The sequence below is a fragment of the Esox lucius genome, chromosome 19 (genome assembly GCF_011004845.1).
Source record: "Esox lucius isolate fEsoLuc1 chromosome 19, fEsoLuc1.pri, whole genome shotgun sequence".
In the NCBI taxonomy this organism is placed as follows: Eukaryota; Metazoa; Chordata; class Actinopteri; order Esociformes; family Esocidae; genus Esox; species Esox lucius.
The window spans coordinates 28,679,796-28,700,795 of record NC_047587.1 but is presented as its reverse complement, the minus strand read 5'-3'; the positions used below and the strand labels follow the sequence as shown (position 1 = coordinate 28,700,795).

General features: G+C 41.3%; 1 protein-coding gene across 2 annotated transcripts in view; it reads left to right on the top strand.

Annotated features, from left to right (window-relative positions):
* Positions 1–770: 770 nt before the first annotated feature.
* The window catches only part of LOC105018601 (anoctamin-10), a 43,955-nt gene continuing 23,725 nt past the window's right edge, over positions 771–21,000 (top strand). The window contains exons 1-7 of one of the 2 annotated variants that reach the window (XM_034288032.1): positions 771–1,061; positions 3,014–3,213; positions 3,561–3,734; positions 3,954–4,094; positions 4,671–4,790; positions 9,048–9,659; positions 10,317–10,372. In XM_034288032.1, coding sequence (XP_034143923.1) covers positions 3,021–3,213; positions 3,561–3,734; positions 3,954–4,094; positions 4,671–4,790; positions 9,048–9,659; positions 10,317–10,372 — 1,296 coding nt within the window. In that variant the 5' untranslated portion in view covers positions 771–1,061; positions 3,014–3,020. Of the gene's footprint in view, positions 1,062–3,013; positions 3,214–3,560; positions 3,735–3,953; positions 4,095–4,670; positions 4,791–9,047; positions 9,660–10,316; positions 10,373–21,000 lie in introns of those variants that run through there. The other variant, XM_034288033.1, reaches the window with a different exon arrangement.

The window sequence follows — 21,000 nt, the reverse complement described above, 5'->3', positions numbered from 1 at the left end:
TGTACAATGATTCATTAAGTTGTTAAAACGGCCAGTGCAGTGCAAATGCATAGATGCTATTTGTGGTGGAGGAAATCTTAATAAGGAATGTTACTCAGTTTAATACAATGGTTAATGGTGTTCATTTTTCCATCCCTATGCATTTATTATTTCTCTCTTTCATGATTTTTTTCATCTATCGCTATGTCTGTTTATCTGCAACAAGGATAACCACCTAGCCTCTGGCTGCATTCTTGAACTCAGCTCAGGTGCCCCCCCTTGAGAAGGCATACCTGCCCCCAATCAGGCCTTGCCAAGGGCCCCAGTTATGTCCTTCCCCAGGGATTGTACGTACTTTTTTACATTACTGTAGTTATATTTTAGTCTCCTACAACCACATCGTTTTCCCCCCACATTATCTGAGTCCTGCTCCTGACCAAAGCCCTTCTTGCCCGTTTACTTACAGTAGTTTGGCCAGACAGCATGCTCTAAGGAAAGTTGGTTCCAAACTTTTAACATTTCACATACATTTCACTTACAATTATGGAGCCCACTGTGCTCATGGGTACTCTCGATGCTTTTACAATGTTTTTTATAACCTTTCCCAGATCCATGCCATAGACCTCCAAAACATTTAAAATTATTTCTGTTTTGGAGGTCTATGGAGAGTTCCTTGGACTTCATGTTTTGGATTTTGCTCTGACTGGGACCTGAGCTCAATGGGACAGTAGGACCCAGGGGAACAGACACTGCTGGGAGGTACTTGCATTGAGCAAGAGGATATTCCAGTATATCTGGTAGGCTACCTGTCAGGAGGAAAAATAAAGGCAGTGAAAAGAGCTCCACACCCTGAAAGGGGGAAAAGTTTCACTGTGTTCCTGACCTAAATCTCAGATCTAACCACCTGCAAGTAGGACATATCCTTAGTGTGTGTATTTTGGTGTGTGTTCAGGACCCCTTACAAGGCCCCACCTTCTTTTAAGACCACAGTGTGTGTCTTTTCTGTGTGAGTGTGTGTTAAACACTGGAGAGCTTGTGGGCCAGTCATCCGTCTATTGACCTAAGCCTCTACACATTCTCAGGTACTGTAGTCACTCATTCAATCTTCTTATTCCTTCCCTTATCTCACGCTATTCCTTTATTTAGCCTTAATTTCAACCTTCTGTATATTTTCTGACCAATTTAAGTTTCCTGACTTATTTATTTAGTTTTTGTTTAGTTTTTCACTCTCAAACTCACTTTTAATTGCATTGGTTAATAGTGTAAAACTGGATGTTTCAAGTTCACTACCAAGATTAAAACACATTTGCTGATATTTTCAGTACATTTTAGAGAGCAAGTTGCCTTTAAAAAGTAGGTAGCATTTTACATACTAAAACATGGATTTGTAATAGTGTACACGTCAGCAGTCTTAATGCAGTTACATCTCACTTCCCTGTCAGCCTGAGCTACTACAACATCTGCAGAGGGAAGATCTGTTTCCCTGAAGATCCAGAAGCTTATGGGCATGCGTGAATCACATTTTGTTCATGTATTTCCTATATGGTCATTATGGAGTAAAAAAGAATACCAACAAAGAGCTGCTGTCCCCCCCAACCTTTATCAGATCAAGTGGGGAAAGTCACCATCCCCTTTCAAAATGTTAAGCTTTTGCTGCATTTCAACATGAAATGACAACACACAAAATGAGACTTTCCCAGCATTATTTACACACAGTAACCCACAATATCCAAGTGAAACAATCTAAAAGGGGGTGGTGACTTTCTATAGCCAATGTATCTGCTGCTGAATTCCTTCCTCCCTTTGTGTTTCTTTTGCATTGTTCTGATCAAACTGATAATGTAGCCTCCTGTTTGATCTTTCTGTACATATTAGATTAAAATGCTTTAAAAAACAATCTTGTGATTTTTAAACTAATCCCCCCGCCCCCCCAAAAAATAGTCAATATCTTGAGTGATCTTTGACTCATACGCCATGAGAGTAGTAAATGTAGGATATATTGTGTCAGAATGGTGATTTATGAATTCCGGTGTGACGTATGGACCTCCTGTATGACGTGTGTTAGGGCAGAACTTCCGGAAGTCCCACCCTGCAAACCGGATATCCTGCCCACTTGTCACATCAACCTGGAAGCCCCGCCCGCCATGGTCATAAATCACCATTCTGACACAATATACCCTACATTTACTACTCATGGGTATGCGTATGAGCATGGTGGCAATGAATGGGTAGGTTTTAGCCTGTTAATGTAAGAAAAAATCTATTTTCTTCAGTCAATTATCAATACCTAAATTATCATTTTGTGATACAATTCTCCACAGATGCACATTTAAACCTGTGCAAACTCTATACAACTTTTTAGAGATGGTCTACACTTCATAGAGAAAAGCACAAACATGATCAGAACTGGCCTGGAGTTTGGTTTCCCATTATGGAACTGAGGCTTATGTAACGCAAAAAAACTGATAAAGGAATTCAGTATTTGCCCTAAATGTAGAGGAAGGTTGACCGTGTTTCAGTTTTGACTTAAATCTGTATTACAATCTGTCAGGATATATTAATTGCTGTCTAGCTATGATCCCCAAGACTTTGTCAGGAGCTGAAAAATTATGGAAAGTGAAATGGAAAAAGTATTGCACAATTCAGATGTGCAAAGCTTTTACAGGCGTACCCAAGAAAGCTCACAAACGTAATCTCTGCCAAAGGTTTTTCTTAAACTTTATGAGTCAAGGGGTTAATTTTTACAGTCTCATTGAATTATATTCATAGTTCATTAGATGTCAGATCTAATTTGCATTTTGTAATACAAAATAATGTGAATACAATTCCAGGGGGGAATAGCAGTTGGGGTAGGACTGGTGTAAGTTATGAGAGGATTTGTTGTTGGGGTTAAACTTAGTTTCTCATGACAAAGATAATGTTGCATGAATTCATAGCTTATCTGATTCTACCTCCAGAAAACATTTTGAGATAGTAGTAAAAATCTCGTTTTATTTTTTATTTTTGAGGTAGAATGACCCATCTGTCTCCACAGGGACGCAATGACATCACTTGGTGATAAAGACTCTGTCCAGATGCATAACCTGTTCCAGGGCTCCTGGACACAGGTCAGCTGTCCCTGCTGTGTGTCTGACAGGGTGGAGCCCCTGGTACTCATCCGGCTGTCAAACAAGGTCCAGCCCATCACTAAGAGGTGGCTCATCTCCCTGATCGAAGCCTCAAAAAGGCATGGAGGTGAGAGGTCAGGACAACAACAAATCAGATGTCTGACTACAGTTCTGTCTGGGTTGCGCTGTACTAATAACAACCAATTTAACTGATTCATTTAGGATTGATCATTATTTTCATTGAGACTTCAAAATAATAAATGCTAAGCCAGGGACGGCTGTTGTCATGTGGGTTTAAACTGGCATGACAACATTTGATTTAAAACTTAGTAAAACTGGAGGGTAATTAGTCTGTATGTTTGTTTATCAGCTGAAGCATGGGTACATGTATTAAGTTCTGGTCTGAAACAGAAGTATGTAAGATGGAATTGATGGAATGATAATAATGTAGACCCTCTCTCCTTCCTGGTCCAGGAGCAGCGTTGTTGGCCCACCCTGGAGAGGATGAATGTGGGGATGTGATTGTGGTGTCAGCACCTCGCTGCACTCTCCTCAGAGCCACAGAGGACCTGGGTCTCTGTAAGAAATACCGCAATGGAGACATGGTTGCTTTCTCTTACCAGGACAGAGACAACTTCAGCAATGTTGGTAAGAATGTTGGTAATAGGAAGAAGAGCGGGATATATATGGTAATACATGTTAATAACATGCAAGTTGGAATTGAACTTGTTTTGTAGATCTTCAGTACACTCCACCTTCTGTAAGAACAGAATAAACAAAATGCACAGTCGTTGTTATATTGTGGGAATGAAGCCCATATTTTATATTAGACAGTCTTGATTGACACTTGATTGACACACTTGCCAGATAACATGCAGGAGTTCCTGACACTAGCAGAGCGTCAGTACATAGTCAAGAATGAGCTGGACTCTCTACAGGCCCAGAAGAAGCAGAGAATCCCAGGAGTCACAGAGGCTACTGGAGTCCTTGAGGCCTGGGGGAACATTTGTGAGTCTTCACGCTAACCAATGTGGCCAACTTATTTTCCCCTCGGGAGGCACTCTATTTATTTTAATTAGAATTACAGCCTAACACACATAATACAGTACTTCTAATGTCCGTATCATGATGATACAGTACAGTTAATTGGGAGAGGGCAATGGGAGAGGGCAATGGGAGAGGGCAATGGCAGCAGCACAGCAAGCCAGCAGCACAGAATCCAAACACAGTATGTTTTTTTCCTGCGTGACGAGCATTGCTGTCCCAAAGTATGTTGATGGAAGTAGCTACTGTCAGCTGGGGTGGGAACTGGGATTATAACTAGCAATAAAATAATTATTGTTCAAAATCTCTATGTATACATGTACAACGATGCTGATTGGTCTGCACAAGTGTGAATGATGTCTACGTATACATGTACAACAATGCTGATTGGTCTGCAAATGTGAGAATTATTTTTTTAGATAAATAGTTTAAGACAACTTACACTTGCATGGGTACATACACTTAGTTCCCTGTTTGTGTTAATGGTAACAATGATAGTTGTTGTTGTCCTGGCTCATCCTTCCTGTCTCTCTGTTGTAGTTCAGAAGCTGGCAAAGGCTGGAATGATAAAGGACATCGTCCCTCTGCATGACCAGCAGAGACTGAATGACCTCGGCAAGACTTGGTACTCTGGAAAGCAGATATGGGGACAGCCTCTCGGTAAACACCAACATGCAGTAAACCGCACATAGAAATGTACTCTTACTGCAAAGCTAGACCAGAGATGTCATGAAAGAATACTGTCATTGCACCACCAACATGGTTTCTGGGGATGCTACAGTGTTAAATTGCAAATTTTTGACAATATTAACAGTTACAAATATTAGTGAAACAATGTAGGAGCGAATATTTCCAAAACTACAGTGGTTCCCAAAAGTACCCACCCTCCCCTTTGAATTTCCCACATTTATTGTGTTACAACATTAATATAAAATGTATTTAATTAGGAGTTTTTGAAACTTATTATAACAGAAACAATTCAATGATGTCAAAGTGAAAAATCAAATCTGCAAATAGCTCTAACTGGTGGCATAAGAATTCACACCCTCTAGTCAATATTTGGTAGAGTAGCACCATTGGCAGCAATTACATCCATGAGTCTTTTTGGATAAGTCTCTACCAGCTTTTGACATCTGGGCACACATTTTTTCACATCTGCAATTTGCTACATTTTATATAATTTGATAATGTATCTAGTTAAATCTGAAAGCTATTACAGTGGGTATAGAAAGTCACCAACCATTTTCATGTTCACAATTTACAGCCTGAAATGAAAACACAAAAAATCAACCTTTTTCTGTGCATAAGTAACTTTTTTATTTACCCACAGTAACCCACAATATCTAACTGAAAATAAAATGAAAATATATTTAAAATGTATTAAAGTTTTAACACACATCAGTTAAAGTCACATCACCGCCTTTTGCTTGAATTACAGCCATAAGTCTCTTTCAATCCATCTTTGCTAACTTTGCACACCTAGACCACGCAATATTTGCCCATTCTTCCTTGCAGAATGGTTTAAGCTCAGTCAAATTGAATGGTGACTGCTTATGGACTGGACACCAAGTAATTCCACAGAATCTCGATGGGATTTAGGTCAATCAATCACTCAATTTTATTTATAAAGCCCTTTTTACATCAGCAGTTGTCACAAAGTGCTTTTACAAAACACCCGGCCTTAAACCCCAAGGAGCAAACGGCAACAGTATTGAATTTCAGTGGCAAGGAAAAACTCCCTAAGAAGACCAAAATTTAGGAAGAAACCTAGAGAGGAACCAGGCATGTGGGCAGAGTCCTGTGTCTATTAAACCTAGTCCAGGTCAGAAGCTTGACAAGATGGACAAAAATGGGGGGGTCAGCAGAGTGAAAGCTGAAATCGTCAGGTTTTCGTCTTGATCTGCAACACAACCAGGAGGATTTTGGACATGGACAACAACAAGTCTTTCAAGCCTGGTACTCCGGAGGTGTGGGCCAAGACCTCATGCCCTCCTAAGTTTAAACAAGGCAGGGAAAATTTAGAAAGTGCATTCCTTAGAACTACAAGGATTTACAGTGGCGAAGAACTGACCCTACTCCCCCAGCACAATAATATAGCAGCGTAAGACCTTGGGACTGAGACAGCGGGATCCAGTGACACTGTGGCCCTGTCCAGGTGAGTGGGCCACTCAAGGACATTCACCTTTTTGACCTTCAGCCACTGTACCGTGGTTTTTGCTGTATGCTTTGGGTCATTGTTTTCTTGAACAATCCCATTTTTTGTTTCTGGCAGAGGGCTGAAAGTTCTCCTCAAGAATCTTTTTTGCACTGTCCATTTTCCGTTCTATACTGACAGGTGCTTCAGTCCTTGTTGAAGAGAAACACCCCCCCAACAGGATGCTGCTAATGACGTGCTCTAATGTATGCATTGTGTTTTATGGGTGGAAAGACGTCCTGTGTTTTCATTAGACGTCATTTTGCATTCATGACAAAAATGTCAATTTTGGTCTCATCTGACCACACATCACCTTTTGGCACTTCAGAAACTACAACATGCTTTTTGGCAAAGCTCAAATGAAACTTGTTGTTGCTTTTTTTTTCTTGCCACCCTCCCATACAGGCCACATTAATTATGGTCTTAACTGTGTTCCAACAGATAGAAAAAGCCTTTTTGTATCCATTCCCTGACTTGTACCTTCCCTGAAAGTACCATTCTGCCCATCGTTCATTTTTTGGTTTGAATTGCACTACTAAGCAATGGAGTCCTTATTAACAATTGTTTTTACTCTGAACTAATCAGCATCACTACAATTGATAAAATATAGAAACCAATAAGCCTGATTTGAAATCTGGATAGGTGGAAGATACGTAGCTATTCCTCAGCAAGTTTGCTACTGCTATTCTAAGGGGGTGTTCACCTACCCAAATAGGGTGTTTTACTGTTTTAATTTTTCATACACATTTTATTTTCACTTGGATATTGTGGGTAATGGTCCGATTTTATGTGTTTTCATTTCAGACTGTAAGAAGGAGGTGACTTTGTATACCCACTGTAGCTGTAATTAGCCTGAATATAAGTTTTGCCTTATTTTGTTTTCATCTTAAAGGCTTGTTCCAACCTGATAAATGCACACCCAACCGTTAGTGGGCAGTGGCACATAGGCTATGGTATATGGCAAAGATTTCCTATTTAATACAGGCGACGGTTTTATTGCTTCAGCGTCGTTAGAGGCTTTGGCTCACGCAGCAGTTTTCCAACATCCTATGGTTGTTGCTAAGGTAAACAATGAGCCCCACGTGATTGATTACACAACCTGTGTTCCTCCCATAGATATGAAGCACAGATGGGACGTATAGATCTGATATCTCAATAGTTCTGCCATCTTATCTTGGACCAGTTCGGGAAGAGTCAAGCCACTTAACACAAATCATTTATTTTATAACAGCCTCTTAACTGCTTTGCTTTAGAACCCCAGAGAAGAAACAAAACAAGAAACCACGCAGGCCTAGTTCAGCTGGCCCGCAATGAAAAGCGTTAATCGTTGTTGCCCTCCCGAGATTCAAACACGTATTGCCGACGTGAAAGACTGTACCTTTAACTACTACGCCAAGCTGCTGAGTGTCAGTATAGCCTATTGACATTAAATAATTCTGTCACGCATTAACATCAAATCAAATTTTTTATTAAGCATTGTTTTAAACTGACTAACGTTTCTTATTAAGTTTACCTCCACCACAAACAGTTTAGGCTTACTATAACATAGCTACAGAATGTTGTATATAGCCAGCAAAATGTTTGTCTATCCCGACCCAAAAAGCATGCACGGATGCATACTTTCCAAAATCCCCAAGAAATAGTTGCAATACTGTATAACCGTAAACAGTTTTTGTTTAGGCTTACTATAATGTAGCTACTGAATGTATTAGCCAGCTAAGTTCTTGTCTGTCCTGACCCAAAAAGCATGCACGGATGCATACTTCGTAAATCTACCAGAAACAGTCGCAATATAACTGTAAACAGTTTTATTTTAGGCTCACTAATGTAGACACTGAAGGTTATAGCCAGCAAAGTTTTTGTCTATCTGGAACAAATCTAAATTAATACTTTGTTTTGACTGTGAGGAGATTCGATCGAGGCAACTATAGCTTGCAGGTCCGCTTCTCTAACCACTATTTAACAAGGTAAGTCAGTCAGTCAGTAAGTAAGTCACTCAGTCAGTCAGTAAGAGACATTCGCTCTTATAGGCCAGGTCTGCTTACACAGTCCAGCAACAAAGTTAGCAATTAGCAACCTGTAGATGTCAAAAATAAGCATTTATGACAATATTCAGGTGAGCAATTAAATATTTAGTTATCAGTTTTAACTTGCTAATATATTTTGACTGGAGAGGAAGAAAATCTCTGTTTAATTCTGGATCAGCCATGAATTCATTTTTCATTACCTAGGAATATAGATGGAAGAATGTTCTGTGTTGGCTTATTGATGGTTAAGCCTTGAAGAATTGATGGATTTGTCCTGGGGGTCTTTACATGAGTAAGGTTAATGAGTACTATTGATGGAAAAGATATCCTCTGGCCTAAAACAACTCTTTGTTCATTCCTGGATGTACTGTACCAGTCAAAAGTTTTGACTCACCCATTTGCTTGAATGAGTGTGTCCAAACCTTTGACTGGTACTGTATTTCCTCTCGTATACCTATAATAAATAAGTCTGTTAACTTTGTAATCCACACTGTTGGGTTACTAACTTCTGCTTGTAAACTGAATTAATTCAACATCTTGATATCTGAATTCCTCTCATTCTGTGTTAATTTCAACAACAACCGTGAGTTGCTAAATTGCGATTCATGTTTCAGAGCTGTTTCGGAGATGTTGCATGATGTGAAATAAGTTTCTGTTCTAGCCATTACATCCTACTAACAATGTCTTCTTGTGCAGACGCCATTCACTCTTATTTCGGAGGCACAGTGGCCTTCTACTTCAGCTTTCTGGACTTCTACACCTGGGCCCTGGTGCCTCCTGCCCTCCTGGGCCTGGTCCTGACCTTTCTGATGCCTGGAGGTGGATCATCAGGAGAGGCGATGGGTGATGATGATGGCCCCTCAGTTAGCGGTCATATGGTACAGGCTGTGTTTAGCATGCTGTGGTCTACACTGTTCATGGAGTTCTGGAAGCGGCGGAGCTCATCCCTCTCCCACCGCTGGGGTACGCTGCAGCTGTCTGAAGGCTTCGCCGAGCCCCGCCCCGGTTTCCATGGCACCCTTGGTATCAACCCTGTGACAGGCCGCCTGGAGCCGCTGTTCCCAGAATGGAAGAGGCAGCTGCGTGTGGGCCTGGTGTCGGTTCCTATAGTGGTGCTGTTCATGGGGCTGGTGGTGCTGGGCATGATAGGCTTCTACCATGGAGAGGCCCTGGCCCAAGGATTCCATCAGGACAGAGGCTCCTGGTTCTCCAGGGCTCTGCTCTATCTGCCCTCCGTGGTCCACATCGTCTACACCAACATGCTGGGGAATGTGTACAGCACTGTGGCCTTGCAGCTCACAGAGTGGGGTGAGAGTGGGCTCTGGGAAATGGGTCAGATAGGGAAGAGGTGATAAACTGTGATGTTAGGGAGGGCTGGTAGCCCTTAGTGGTGAAAAGGGATGCAAAACCAAAGGTTTGGAAAATAAAAGTCAAATTATTTCTTCCAACAACTAAACAAGGGTAACTCAAAACTAAGTTCTTCCAAAAAAACTCAACAACTAGACACATCCCAATGGTGCCGACTTCCTAAGGAAAAACACCTCTAACAAGCTCTAATTAATGTATTTATATCTGGTGTGCTGTTCAACTGTTCCCTTCTTTCTAGCTGCCACTAGGGGTTGTAGTTCTTTTGCTGGAACCATTTTGTTGTAGTCCCTCAGCCAGCTGGAGGGAATGTAGTGCTCCTTTAACACCAGCACCCTTGAGACATCACAAGACACTGGGGTTAAAAAGAACAAGAAAAGAGCATACATTTTTCAGGCCCACAAATAATTAAGATATGGTCTGGGGTGTAATATTTTATGGATAAAAAGATACACTCACCAAAGGCCAAAATGAAAGAACAACAGAAAGGGATGTTGGATGGGAAATGTCAAAGTTTGTGATATTTACATGAAGAAAAAACATCACTTGTGTGTTACCAGTGCTAAATCCACTGAAAATCTGTCTGATTTCCCCTCATAGAAAACCACAGAGAGGAGTCCTCCTTCCAGAACCATCATACCACCAAAGTTCTCCTGGTCAGTCCCGTATTTCCTTTAGCCCCCCCTTTCTTCTGTTCTTATGGAATATCTATATACTGGCTGGTGCAGAGCTGACATTATTCTGGTACAGGTCGGCGTAGTTGCGATGGCCTTTGGGTCTTCTAGTACAGGTAGGTGTACTACAGATGGGCTAAGTGTATTCTAGTAGAAGTAAGTGCAGAAGAGATATGTTAATTGTATTGTAGTACAGGCAGGATACAATTTGATACACTGCCGATTTTGCAGGTTTTCCTACTTACAAAGTAATTAACCCACATGAACATGTAGTGCTTTCCAGGTCAAGAGAGGATGTCGACTGACAGACAAATGCACTGGATTTTTGTACAGGTTAAGTTTTGTAGAAATATGTTGATCGTATTACTTTTCAGGTAGTATAGTAGGTGGACATTTTCAGTAGATGTGGTACATTTCTGGTGAATGTCATTGCAGTGGACTTAAGATATTTGTATTCACTTTCAGGTCGGTGTAGTTGAGGTGTTTTATGTTACAGAATTTTTCTGCAGGTTGGTTTAGTAGAGATATGTCCTAAGTGTTTTATGTTGCTCGTCTTTTCTGCAGGTAGGTGTAGTAGGCATAACTGTGTTCTGGTACAGGTGTGTGTAGTGTAGTGTAGTGTAGTGCAGTTTGTCCCTCCTCGGACGTCTGTTGGTAGGTACTCACCACTGCTGACCGGGCACACCTACAAGCCTTGCTGTTTCAGAGATGCTCTGACCCTGTCGTCTGACCGAAACAATTTGGCTTTTGTCAAAGTCCCTCAGGTCTTTACTCATGCCCATTTCTTCTTCATCCAGCACGTTGACTATGAGAACTAATTGTTCGCTTTCCATCTAATCTTCATCTTGACATGTGCCCTTTTAGGAGATGATCAGTGTTATTTGCTTCACCTGTGAGTGGTCAGGAGTTTGGCTCATCAGTGTATTTTCTGGTCCAGGTATGTGTAGTAGAGTTATCCTATGTGTATTATGTTGCAGGTTCTTCAGGTAGGTGTAAAAGACATGCTAACTGTATTCTGGTGCAGTTGCGTGTAGTAGAGATATGTCAATTATTTTCTGGTACAGGTCAGTGTAGAACAGGTATCCTAAGTGTATTTTGTTACAAGTTTCTTCTTCATGTAGGTGTTGTAAAGATATGCTAACTGTTTTCTGATGCTGGGAGTTGTAGTGAAGATGTGCCAATTGTAATCTGGTTCAGGTAGTTGTAGTAGAGGTGTTGGGACTGTTTTCTGGTCCAGGTGTGTGTAGTAGAGATATGTCAATTGTTTTCTGGTACAGGTAGGTGTAGTACTGGTATCCTAACAGTATTATTTTACAGTCTTTTTCTTCTGGTAGGTGTAGTGGAGATATGCTAACTGTATTCTGGTACAGGTGTGTGTTGTGGAGATATATCATCTGCTTTCTGGTCCAGGTACGTGTAGTAGAGGTATCCCGTGTGTATTATGTTACAGGTTGTTTTGCAGGTAGGTGTAGTAGACCTGCTTAATTTTTTCCAGTACAGATTGGTGTAGTAGAGGTATCTGGAGTGTGTTGTGTTACAGGTTTTTTCTTCAGGTATGTGTAGTAGAGATATGCTAACTTTATGATGGGACAATGTAAGACAGGCACAGTCATGCATCTGATCACCATCCACATTGTATATACCCAAGGTACAAGTGTTTGTAACCTAGAAACAGGATCAGGAAGAAATCACAAATTTTTTCTGGTACAGGTTGGTGTGGTAGACATTTGCTAAGTGTATTGTTCTACAGGTTCTGGTACATGCCGGTCAGCATTTCTAGTAAATTTGCTAAATATCTGGATAATGTATGTATTGTAGACATATGGGATTTGTTTTATTTTTCAGGTACACTACTGTCAGAAATGTCCTTGTTTTTTTTTGTCCATTAAAATAACATCAAATTGATCAAACATGCAGAGTAGACATTGTTAAGGTTGTAGTTACTATTGTCACTGGAACCTGCTGATTTTCAATGGAATATCTACGCAAGCATACGGAGGCCCATTATCAGCAAACATCACTCCTGTGTTCCAATGACATGTTGTCTTTGCTAATGCAGGTTTATCATTTTAAAAGGCTAGCTGATAATTAGAAAACCCATTTGCGATTATGTTAGCACCACTGACAACTGTTGTGCTGATTGAAGAAGCATTATAACTGGCCTTCTTTAGGCTAGTTCAGTATCTTCAGTGTCAGTGTTTTTGGGTTCGATTACAGGCTCATAATGAAACAAAAGTAAAACAAAGAACTTTCTTCTGATATTCGCCAGTCTATTCTTGTTCTGAAAAATGAAGATTATTCTTTAGTAGAGGTATACTTACTGCTTTCTTCTACATGTATTGTGAAGACATGCTAAATGTATTCTTTGTGTAGTTTACATGTATTTAGGTACATGTTGGTATTTTAGTTCTATGCCATGTGTATTATTATTCAGGTATTCTGGTAATGTGTGTTACATTTCTGGTAAATGCTGTTGAAGTACAGATTCTCATACAGGTTTGTGTGGTGGAAGTAGGCTGTCTATTCTGATACTGGTGGGTGGGTGTACTAGGAAAATGCTATGTGATTGTGGTACAATTGGAGTATTATGTATTTCCTGAGTTTATACTTCTTTTTTGTGGAGATGTGATCTGTTATGGTACCTTTATTCTGATACAGGTAGTAGTTGAGATGTGCTATGTGTTTTCTGATATGGGTTGGTTATTTTGCTAAGACTTGCTAAGTCAATTGTGGTACAGGCATGTTTGGTCATGATAGGCGAAGTTTATTCTTTTACAGGTTGCTTTAGTAGAGATATGAGAGGTGGTGGGGCACAATTCCAAAAGTGGTGGGGCGCAATTTGCAACATATCAGGGCATTTCACAGGGGCCAGACCTTTTTTTCTTAACTTGTGAGGTAAACCTTTGTCCTACTTATATGCTTAATTGACAAAAGATATTTGTAAACATTCATGTACATTTGAGTAACTCAGTAGACACTTATCCAGAAAGACAAGGCATGCAACTTTTATAGATAATTATAAAATCTTGTATTTCCAATTAATAAATTAATCAACTGCTCACTTCAAAAAGGTGTTTATAAAATGATATTCCCATTCCATACACCACAGTCTATTGAATCACGTCACTATGTATTGCACTCTTACTAACTCTTTCCTACTAGTATCTATAGCTAGGTGTCACCTTGGCAGCTTTTCACGATGGCTACAGTTTTGTTTGCACTAGAATTCATTAGCTACTTATCCTATAGTGCATTAGTCGTCATCCATCTGTTATGGTTGGACAAAATTATGTATATTTTCCATGTAGACGACTGGAATTTTCAGCTAGCTAGGTTTTACATATGTTAACTTAACAACCCCACGTCACCAGTCTCAATTTAACAAACTGACTTAGTGTCCCTTGTCTTGGCCTTTGGTAGCAGCAGCAAATCGTTTCATCTGTACCCGTCTTTTTCCTGTGGCAAACATGTAATCAGTGAGCTTAAATAATACTACTCAGCTAGTTCATGTAAGGCTACTATATGTAACAATAGCAGTTTTGTCAGTTGGATATGATCATTCTAATTGTGATCGGGACAAGGGAGTTTGACATACCTTGTTTTTTTAGTAATAAAATGACAAGGAGGCAGGCGATAGGGGAGCGTGAGCATAAAAAAGTAGCTAGTAACCATCTGCAATGACTCGATTAAACTAAAGCAGAAAGCTTGCAGAACGCATTTCTGCAGCTACTCCATTACACGCATTGATTCTCCACAGATGTTGCATGCTGCTTTTTGAAAATGGATAGAATCATTTTCGTTGATAAAATTGTGTGTCAAGTAGCTATTTACGTAGGCTACCAATTAATGGCTGCTTGCTAACATAGCCATATGGTTTTTATACTTTATAGACTTCATCTTTCTATCAGTCCCATTTTCATGAAAACTCAATGCAGTAAAGATTGTGAAAGCAGGTACAATAACATGGGCTTTATTACAAGCCCTTTACTTTAGATTGTTAAATTCCTAATTTCGGTTACGGTATTAAACATTACATATAAATTACATTTTTCTTACCGGAGGCAAAAGACCAGGCGTTCAACTTGACAAACGAATTTGCGTTACTCGTCCATTTTGGTCCATGGTCCTACCATCTGGAACAATTGATATTCAATCAATCAAATGTATTTATAAAGCCCTTTTTACAACAGCAGTTGTCACAAAGTGCTTTTCAGAGACACCCGGCCTTAAACCCCAAGGAGCAAACAACAGTAGTGTTGAATTTCAGTGGCTAGGAAAAACCTACCTAAGAAGGTCGAATTTTAGGAAGAAACCTAGAGAGGACCCAGGCTCAGAGGGGTGACCAGTCCTCTTCTGGCTGTGCCGGGTGAGATATTAAGAGTCCAACTGGAATAATAAATACATTTCTCTGGGCTAAATCCAGAGTCTATTTGATTTTAGACTAGGTCAGAAGTATGACCAGGTGGACAAGGACAGGGACAGCAACGGGCCCCCCAAACCAGGTAATCCGCAGGTGTGGACCAGGACCTCATCTCCTCCTAAAATTTAAAACTCCTAAAATTGTCCTTGGTCCAGACTAAAGTAGCTACGAAATTCCTCTCCTAAAAGCCAAATAATTTTTATCAGTCGGTGAAAGTACACAAACTGTTTTCGCGATCTAATCCATCGGTCTCATCGTTGAATGAGCCTATCAATACTATCTTGACAAATTATTAGTGATGTGCAGTTCGCGAACGATTCGTTCGTTTTGAATAAAATCTCGGGACTCACAATTCCTTTTTTCTATTGACTCGTTCGATTGTATCGTTCATTCGAACGTTTGACAGCGGATTACTACAACATGATCACTTGCTTCATACCGTCCTCCAGCTTAGTTGTCCGATCAACTTCTATGTGCATTCGCAGAGAAAATAGATCAAAACACGAACATCATAGAGACATGTTTATAACTGATAATTGAACGCAGACTATAATAAGTACTGATGCCATTAAAAAATATATGAAAACAAGCACGGAGCCACTTGCCTTTGCCTAAGTAAAAAAGACTTGTGAACGACTGACTCGGTCAGTTTTATCAACGGTTGTTTCGTTCATTTGAACGACTGGCGGAGTTCAATCCACAACGGAATACGCTGTTTATAACGGCTCCTGGATGTTTTTCCAGATCCGAAAAATCACGCTTCAACTGATGCCTTCGATCTTTTAATGTTTTCCTCTCAGGAATCAGAATATTCCATATCACAAATCGAATTAACACCGTGAAAAACTGAAAAATAAACCAAAATTACAATCAAATTTGTTGAAGCGATTCTGCCATGACATCACTCGAAACATATCCCATTAAACTGAAATCAATACACACAGTACATCAAATTATAAATAAACAATAACTAAAATACATACAAACATACCGTGTGCTTTCCAATCGGGACTCAGGAGACATCAGTAGACAATTCTTTTGATCAAACACTTATTTTACCTCTTTCGATTGTGTGCGACACCTCGTGTTTAGCTTCGTTCACACCAGACACGGCAATCTTTATGCGTTCCGGCGGGAGTCCATTCATTTCAATAGAAAGCAATCCGCACCGCTGCGTCTAATCTACCGTACTCGGCCAGATTTGGTTGCGGTACGGCAGGTGTTTCGCACGAGTTGAAATTTTCCAACTTGTGCGGTGCTTTTCCGTACGGTATCAGAAACGGAAGTTGATGTACCACCGAAGAAGAGCTAATATGTAGCTTTCAATTACGGGTTTATGGGATCGCAAAAATAGATTTGACAGCTCATTAATTATTTGTAATAGGTTACCAGATCAAAGTTTGAAACGCTAAATATTTCAGCGCGACATATCCCAGACCTGATTGGTTAAAACATATTTGAGGGAAAATATATATATACATACAGCCTGGATGACGTTTTCATTTCATCTACTACAATGAAACTAACTGAGAAAGCTTCTGCTCATGCTTGCATGGCTACACTTTTCCACGCAGCATTTTTAACATTTAGGTCTCGGTAAACGTCCGAGGTAGTATCATACAAACAAGGGTGGCTAGACACTAGCAAAATGAGGCTCTCCTCCATCTTTCGATACTGGTTATGAAGATGCGGAAGATTGATTGCGTTTTTTGCGTAGATTGATTGCGATGTTTGCGTTAAATTACCGTACGGTAATTTTATGCCGTGTCTGGTGTGAACGAAGCTTTTCTCTTTTCCTTTTACCGGTGAGCACGCAAAAATGTAATCACATGACCAATACAAGTTACTCCTTATACACTATTACTGATTGAGACGTGATAGCTTTACTGCAACAGCTCCAACCACAACGAGCGGAAGCGGGGACACCTCTACCGTGAATGAGGCCGGGATGGCGAGGAGTTCAGACGGGAGTGGAGTGGACATCGCTGATGTGGATGGGAAACAGGATGGATGGTCTTATACCGGGGGTGCCAGGAAAAAGATTAGGAAACGATTTCGGGGGAAGGAGGATGGGGAATCATTCACAGGTGGGGAGGTAAGTAAGGATGTGAGAGGGGAGGGAAGGGGGATGTGTGGAAGGGGGGTATAAAGTGGTGCTAGTGTTTACAGAACCGACCGGAAAGATGATGAACCCTGTAAAGCGGTTGGGCGGGTGATAGATGCAAGATGTTTACGTTTCGGTAAGGTACTTATTGTTGTGGCTGACGAAGTGCAAAGGGATAGATTGTTGAGAATGGATGTGTTAAATGGTGGACGAGTGAAGTGTCAGGTGCCGGGAAGTACAGGGAAAATAAGAGGGGTGATTACGGGAGTGCCTGAAGCAGAGATGGGGACAAGTCACACATGGTCAAGCAAGTCTCAAGTCTTAAGCATCATGTCCCGAGTCAAGTCTCAAGTCACAGTTCAGACAAATCAAGCAAGTCAAGTCAAGGGTTCACCCTAAGCAAGTCAAGTCGAGTCCTTATAAGTTTCAAGTCAAGTCACAGTACACTGTCCTCTGTTTCTGACGTGCGCTCGGTGCGAAGCTCTATTTCAAAATCAAATATTTTTCTCCCTCGCGGTACAATTTTTTTGGGGGACGAAGCGGAGGGATCTTGAATCAGCCTGAAGGTTTTGTATTCGCTATAACAACCGCCTCACTATACCTTATCCCGCTTATTACATGGCTACCTACCAAATAAATCAATAATTTGACACAAAATATTGATTTCAAAAGGAATTTATTGATTTAAAAACGATTGTATTGTTTCCTCTAAAGAAAATAGTCTGTTCCGTCTTTGGTTAGAATCCTGCTGCGTCCATAGCAACGCGCTGTTTTTCATGGCAACGGTCTGTTATCAAGAAATAACACGCATTCTGCACTGGAATTCAGCCAATCCATGTAATAAGGGCTATTAATAACAACCTTATAAACTAATTATTGTGACTGAAAAACTGCCTAATATGTAATTACGCTGTAATTATTCTTGTCTGTATGAGTAAAAAAAAAAAACTCTTCGAAATGTTTAGGTGCTAGTAATCACATCGGCGCCTCCATGTTAGCCTTTCATGCAGTAAAGTTAACTGTTATGGTGTAAGCACAATGCTTTTTAGTTTCCACACGCAGTCCAAAAACACTTGAAAATGCGCACATTTAATACAGACATTATAGCCTACGTGTAATAATATACATGCCAGCTCATTTTAAGATGCCCATCAACATTAAAATTCAGGCTATGCCACTGTTATAGTCAAATTCCCTCACATCTATTTACCAGACGTATTCAGTAATGATAATGGTCACATTTCTAACAAGAAAAAAACCCAAACCTAATATGCAACCAAGGCCAAATTATGACAAACAAAAGATTAATTCATTACATTAGTAACTTAATCGTTATAGATCTTAGTGAAACTGAATATAAAGAGATTACTTTCTTACCTTTCCTTGTGGTTCTTAAAATGACGAATGACATTTGATATTGTAGTTGTCGTGTCAGATACTCTTGTGTTGCATATTTTGCATCTGGCAAATCTTTTTTTATTCACACGGTCCAGTTCAATGTCCTTGTAGCCAAACGATACTATGTGTGGAGCTCAACTAACGTTACTGTCTGCCATGTTTGACGCGGTTTGAATTGTGCAGCGTTAAAGGCACATACGCTGATTAGTGGTGCTGATGTCACAAAATATAAAATAATTGTATTGCTGTTTGTTTATTATAAGTTCAAGTCATTGTCGAGTCTTCCACTTCAAGTCAAGTCTCAAGTAACTTGTTCTCAAGTCAAAGTCAAGTCAAGTCATTTTCATACTTTAATCAAGCAAGTCACAAGTCCTGAAAATTGAAAAGAACTTAAGAGTGTGGTGTCGGGAGGTATAGTGGTGGACGTGAGGCGGATGAACAGAAGAGAAGGGTGGAGCGAGCAGGTGAGCCAGACGCTGTTGTTGGAATTTGGAGGTCCGTTACCGAGTAGGGTGCAGGTGGGGTTCAGAAGTTACTATGTAAGGGAATATGTACTGCCGCCGCTGCTGTGTTTCAAGTGTCAGCATATGGAACATGTAGCAGCTGTGTGTAGAGGGAAAGTTAGGTGTGCAAGATGCAGGGGTCCGCATGAGTATGGCAAGTGTGAAAGGCTTTAACTGCATTGGGGAACACAGTGCTGCATTTGGTGGGTGTAGGGTGCAGATGCAGGCAGCAGAGGCTCAGCGCTATAGAATCATGAAAGTCACATATGCTGAAGCAGTCCGGAGAGTGGGTGGGATGGGGTCAGGTGAGAGTGGGTGGGATGGGGTCAGGTGAGAGTGGGTGGGATGGGGTCAGGTGAGAGTGGCTGGGATAGGGTCAGGTGAGAGTGGGTGGGATGGGGTCAGGTGAGAGTGGGCGGGATGGGGTCAGGTGAGAGTGGGCGGGATGGGGTCAGGTGAGAGTGGGCGGGATGGGGTCAGGTGAGAATGGGCGGGATGGGGTCAGGTGAGAGTGGGCGGGATGGGGTCAGGTGAGAGTGGGGAGAAGGAACACGATGCAGGGTTGGTGTCAGAATTGATGGTAGAGAGGCATCAGATAGTGTTGTCAGAGACGTGTAAGCATGAATGTTTGGTGGGTAAAGATATGTTGGTAGTGGACAGGATTGGCTTCTTGGTGTTCATCTGTAGTGTAATGAGTGTTAGTGAGCAGGTTAAGAAAAAGTCTGCGCAAATAGATCTTGTGGTACGTGCTGCTAGGGAGTTTCTTTGTATTTCTGAAGTTACCGTGGCAATGATTCATGAGGTGTTGAAAGGGACAAGAAGTGAAGTGTTCAGGCTTAGGATGGGGTTGGTAGTGCTTCAATGGAATGCAAGGAGTTTGGTGGCTAATGGGCAGGAGTTTAAGAAGTTTTTGTATAGTATGGATGTGGTACCTGATGTGGTGTGTGTACAAGAAACGTAGCTTAAGCCCATGTTGGAATTTGTGATCCCGGGCTTCAGGTCTGTCAGGTGTGACAGAATGGAGGGTGTGGGTGGGGGGTGTGCTACATTTGTTAAAGTTGGTGTGAACTACAGAAGGGTGGAGGTAATGGTGTCAGAGAGTGTGTGGGTATAGAAATTGTAGGGCATAAAGAGAATATAGGATTTCTGAATTTCTATAATCCCTGTGCACGGGTGGTGTTGGGGATGTTGGAAGAGGTCGATAGGAGATTCAATGAGGGAAAGGTGATGTGGTGTGGGACAGTGTGCGGACAGATGGCAATGGGAGAACAGTGGAGGAATGTATGGGATGTCGTGGCCTGGTGTGCATGAATGATGGGAGGGGTACTAGGATTGATGTTGTAAGGGGTTCAGAATCGTGTCTGGATCTGACGCTGGTGTCCGCAGTGCTGGCAGGACAGTGTGAGTTGGGAGGTGCATCGGGAGACTGCAGTAGGTAGTGATCACTAACCAGTTGTTTGTAAATCAGGGTTTAGGGTATGTAGACAAGGTAGAATGGGAACACAAAGATGGTGTTTTAGGAAGGCAGATTGGAAAGATTATGAGCGTGTGTGTGGAGGATTGGGGGATGTTGTGGTAGGGGAGGAGTCTGTGGATGTGTGTGCAGAGAGGGTGACGGCTGGGATATTGGCGGCTGCATTGCTGGTGATACCGGTGTCCAAAAGTGGTGGTCAAAGGAGGGTGGTGCCGTGGTGGACGGATGGATGCACAAAAGGACTGGTGGAGAGGGATGTTACATTGAGAATCCTGAAGAAGGGTCTGACTGAAGTTAAGTTGAGGGATTATCAAAGGAAACGAGCGGTGGCAAGGAGGACAATTAAAACAGCTTAAGGGAGGCGTGGTGTGAGTACTGTTCCACTATTGGGAGTGGGACGGATCTGAGTAGGGTGTGGAGGATGTTTAAGAAGATGTTGGGGAAGGACACTGGGGGATTCCAGTGTTTGTGGAAGGTGGTGTTCCTGCAGTCACAAATCTGGATAAAGCCAATGTATTAGGTGGGGCGTCTGAGGGTGTGCATCGGTGTGATCATATCACGGAGGAGGGTATGAGAAGGCAAGTGGATGTTGTGATGGCAATTTCTAAAATCCAAATAGTTGTACGAAAATGGTAGGTAAGACAGGAGAAATCAATTGCGCAATAAACGGTTTTAATGAAACTTGCAAGGAGAAAGTATACAGGTTACAAA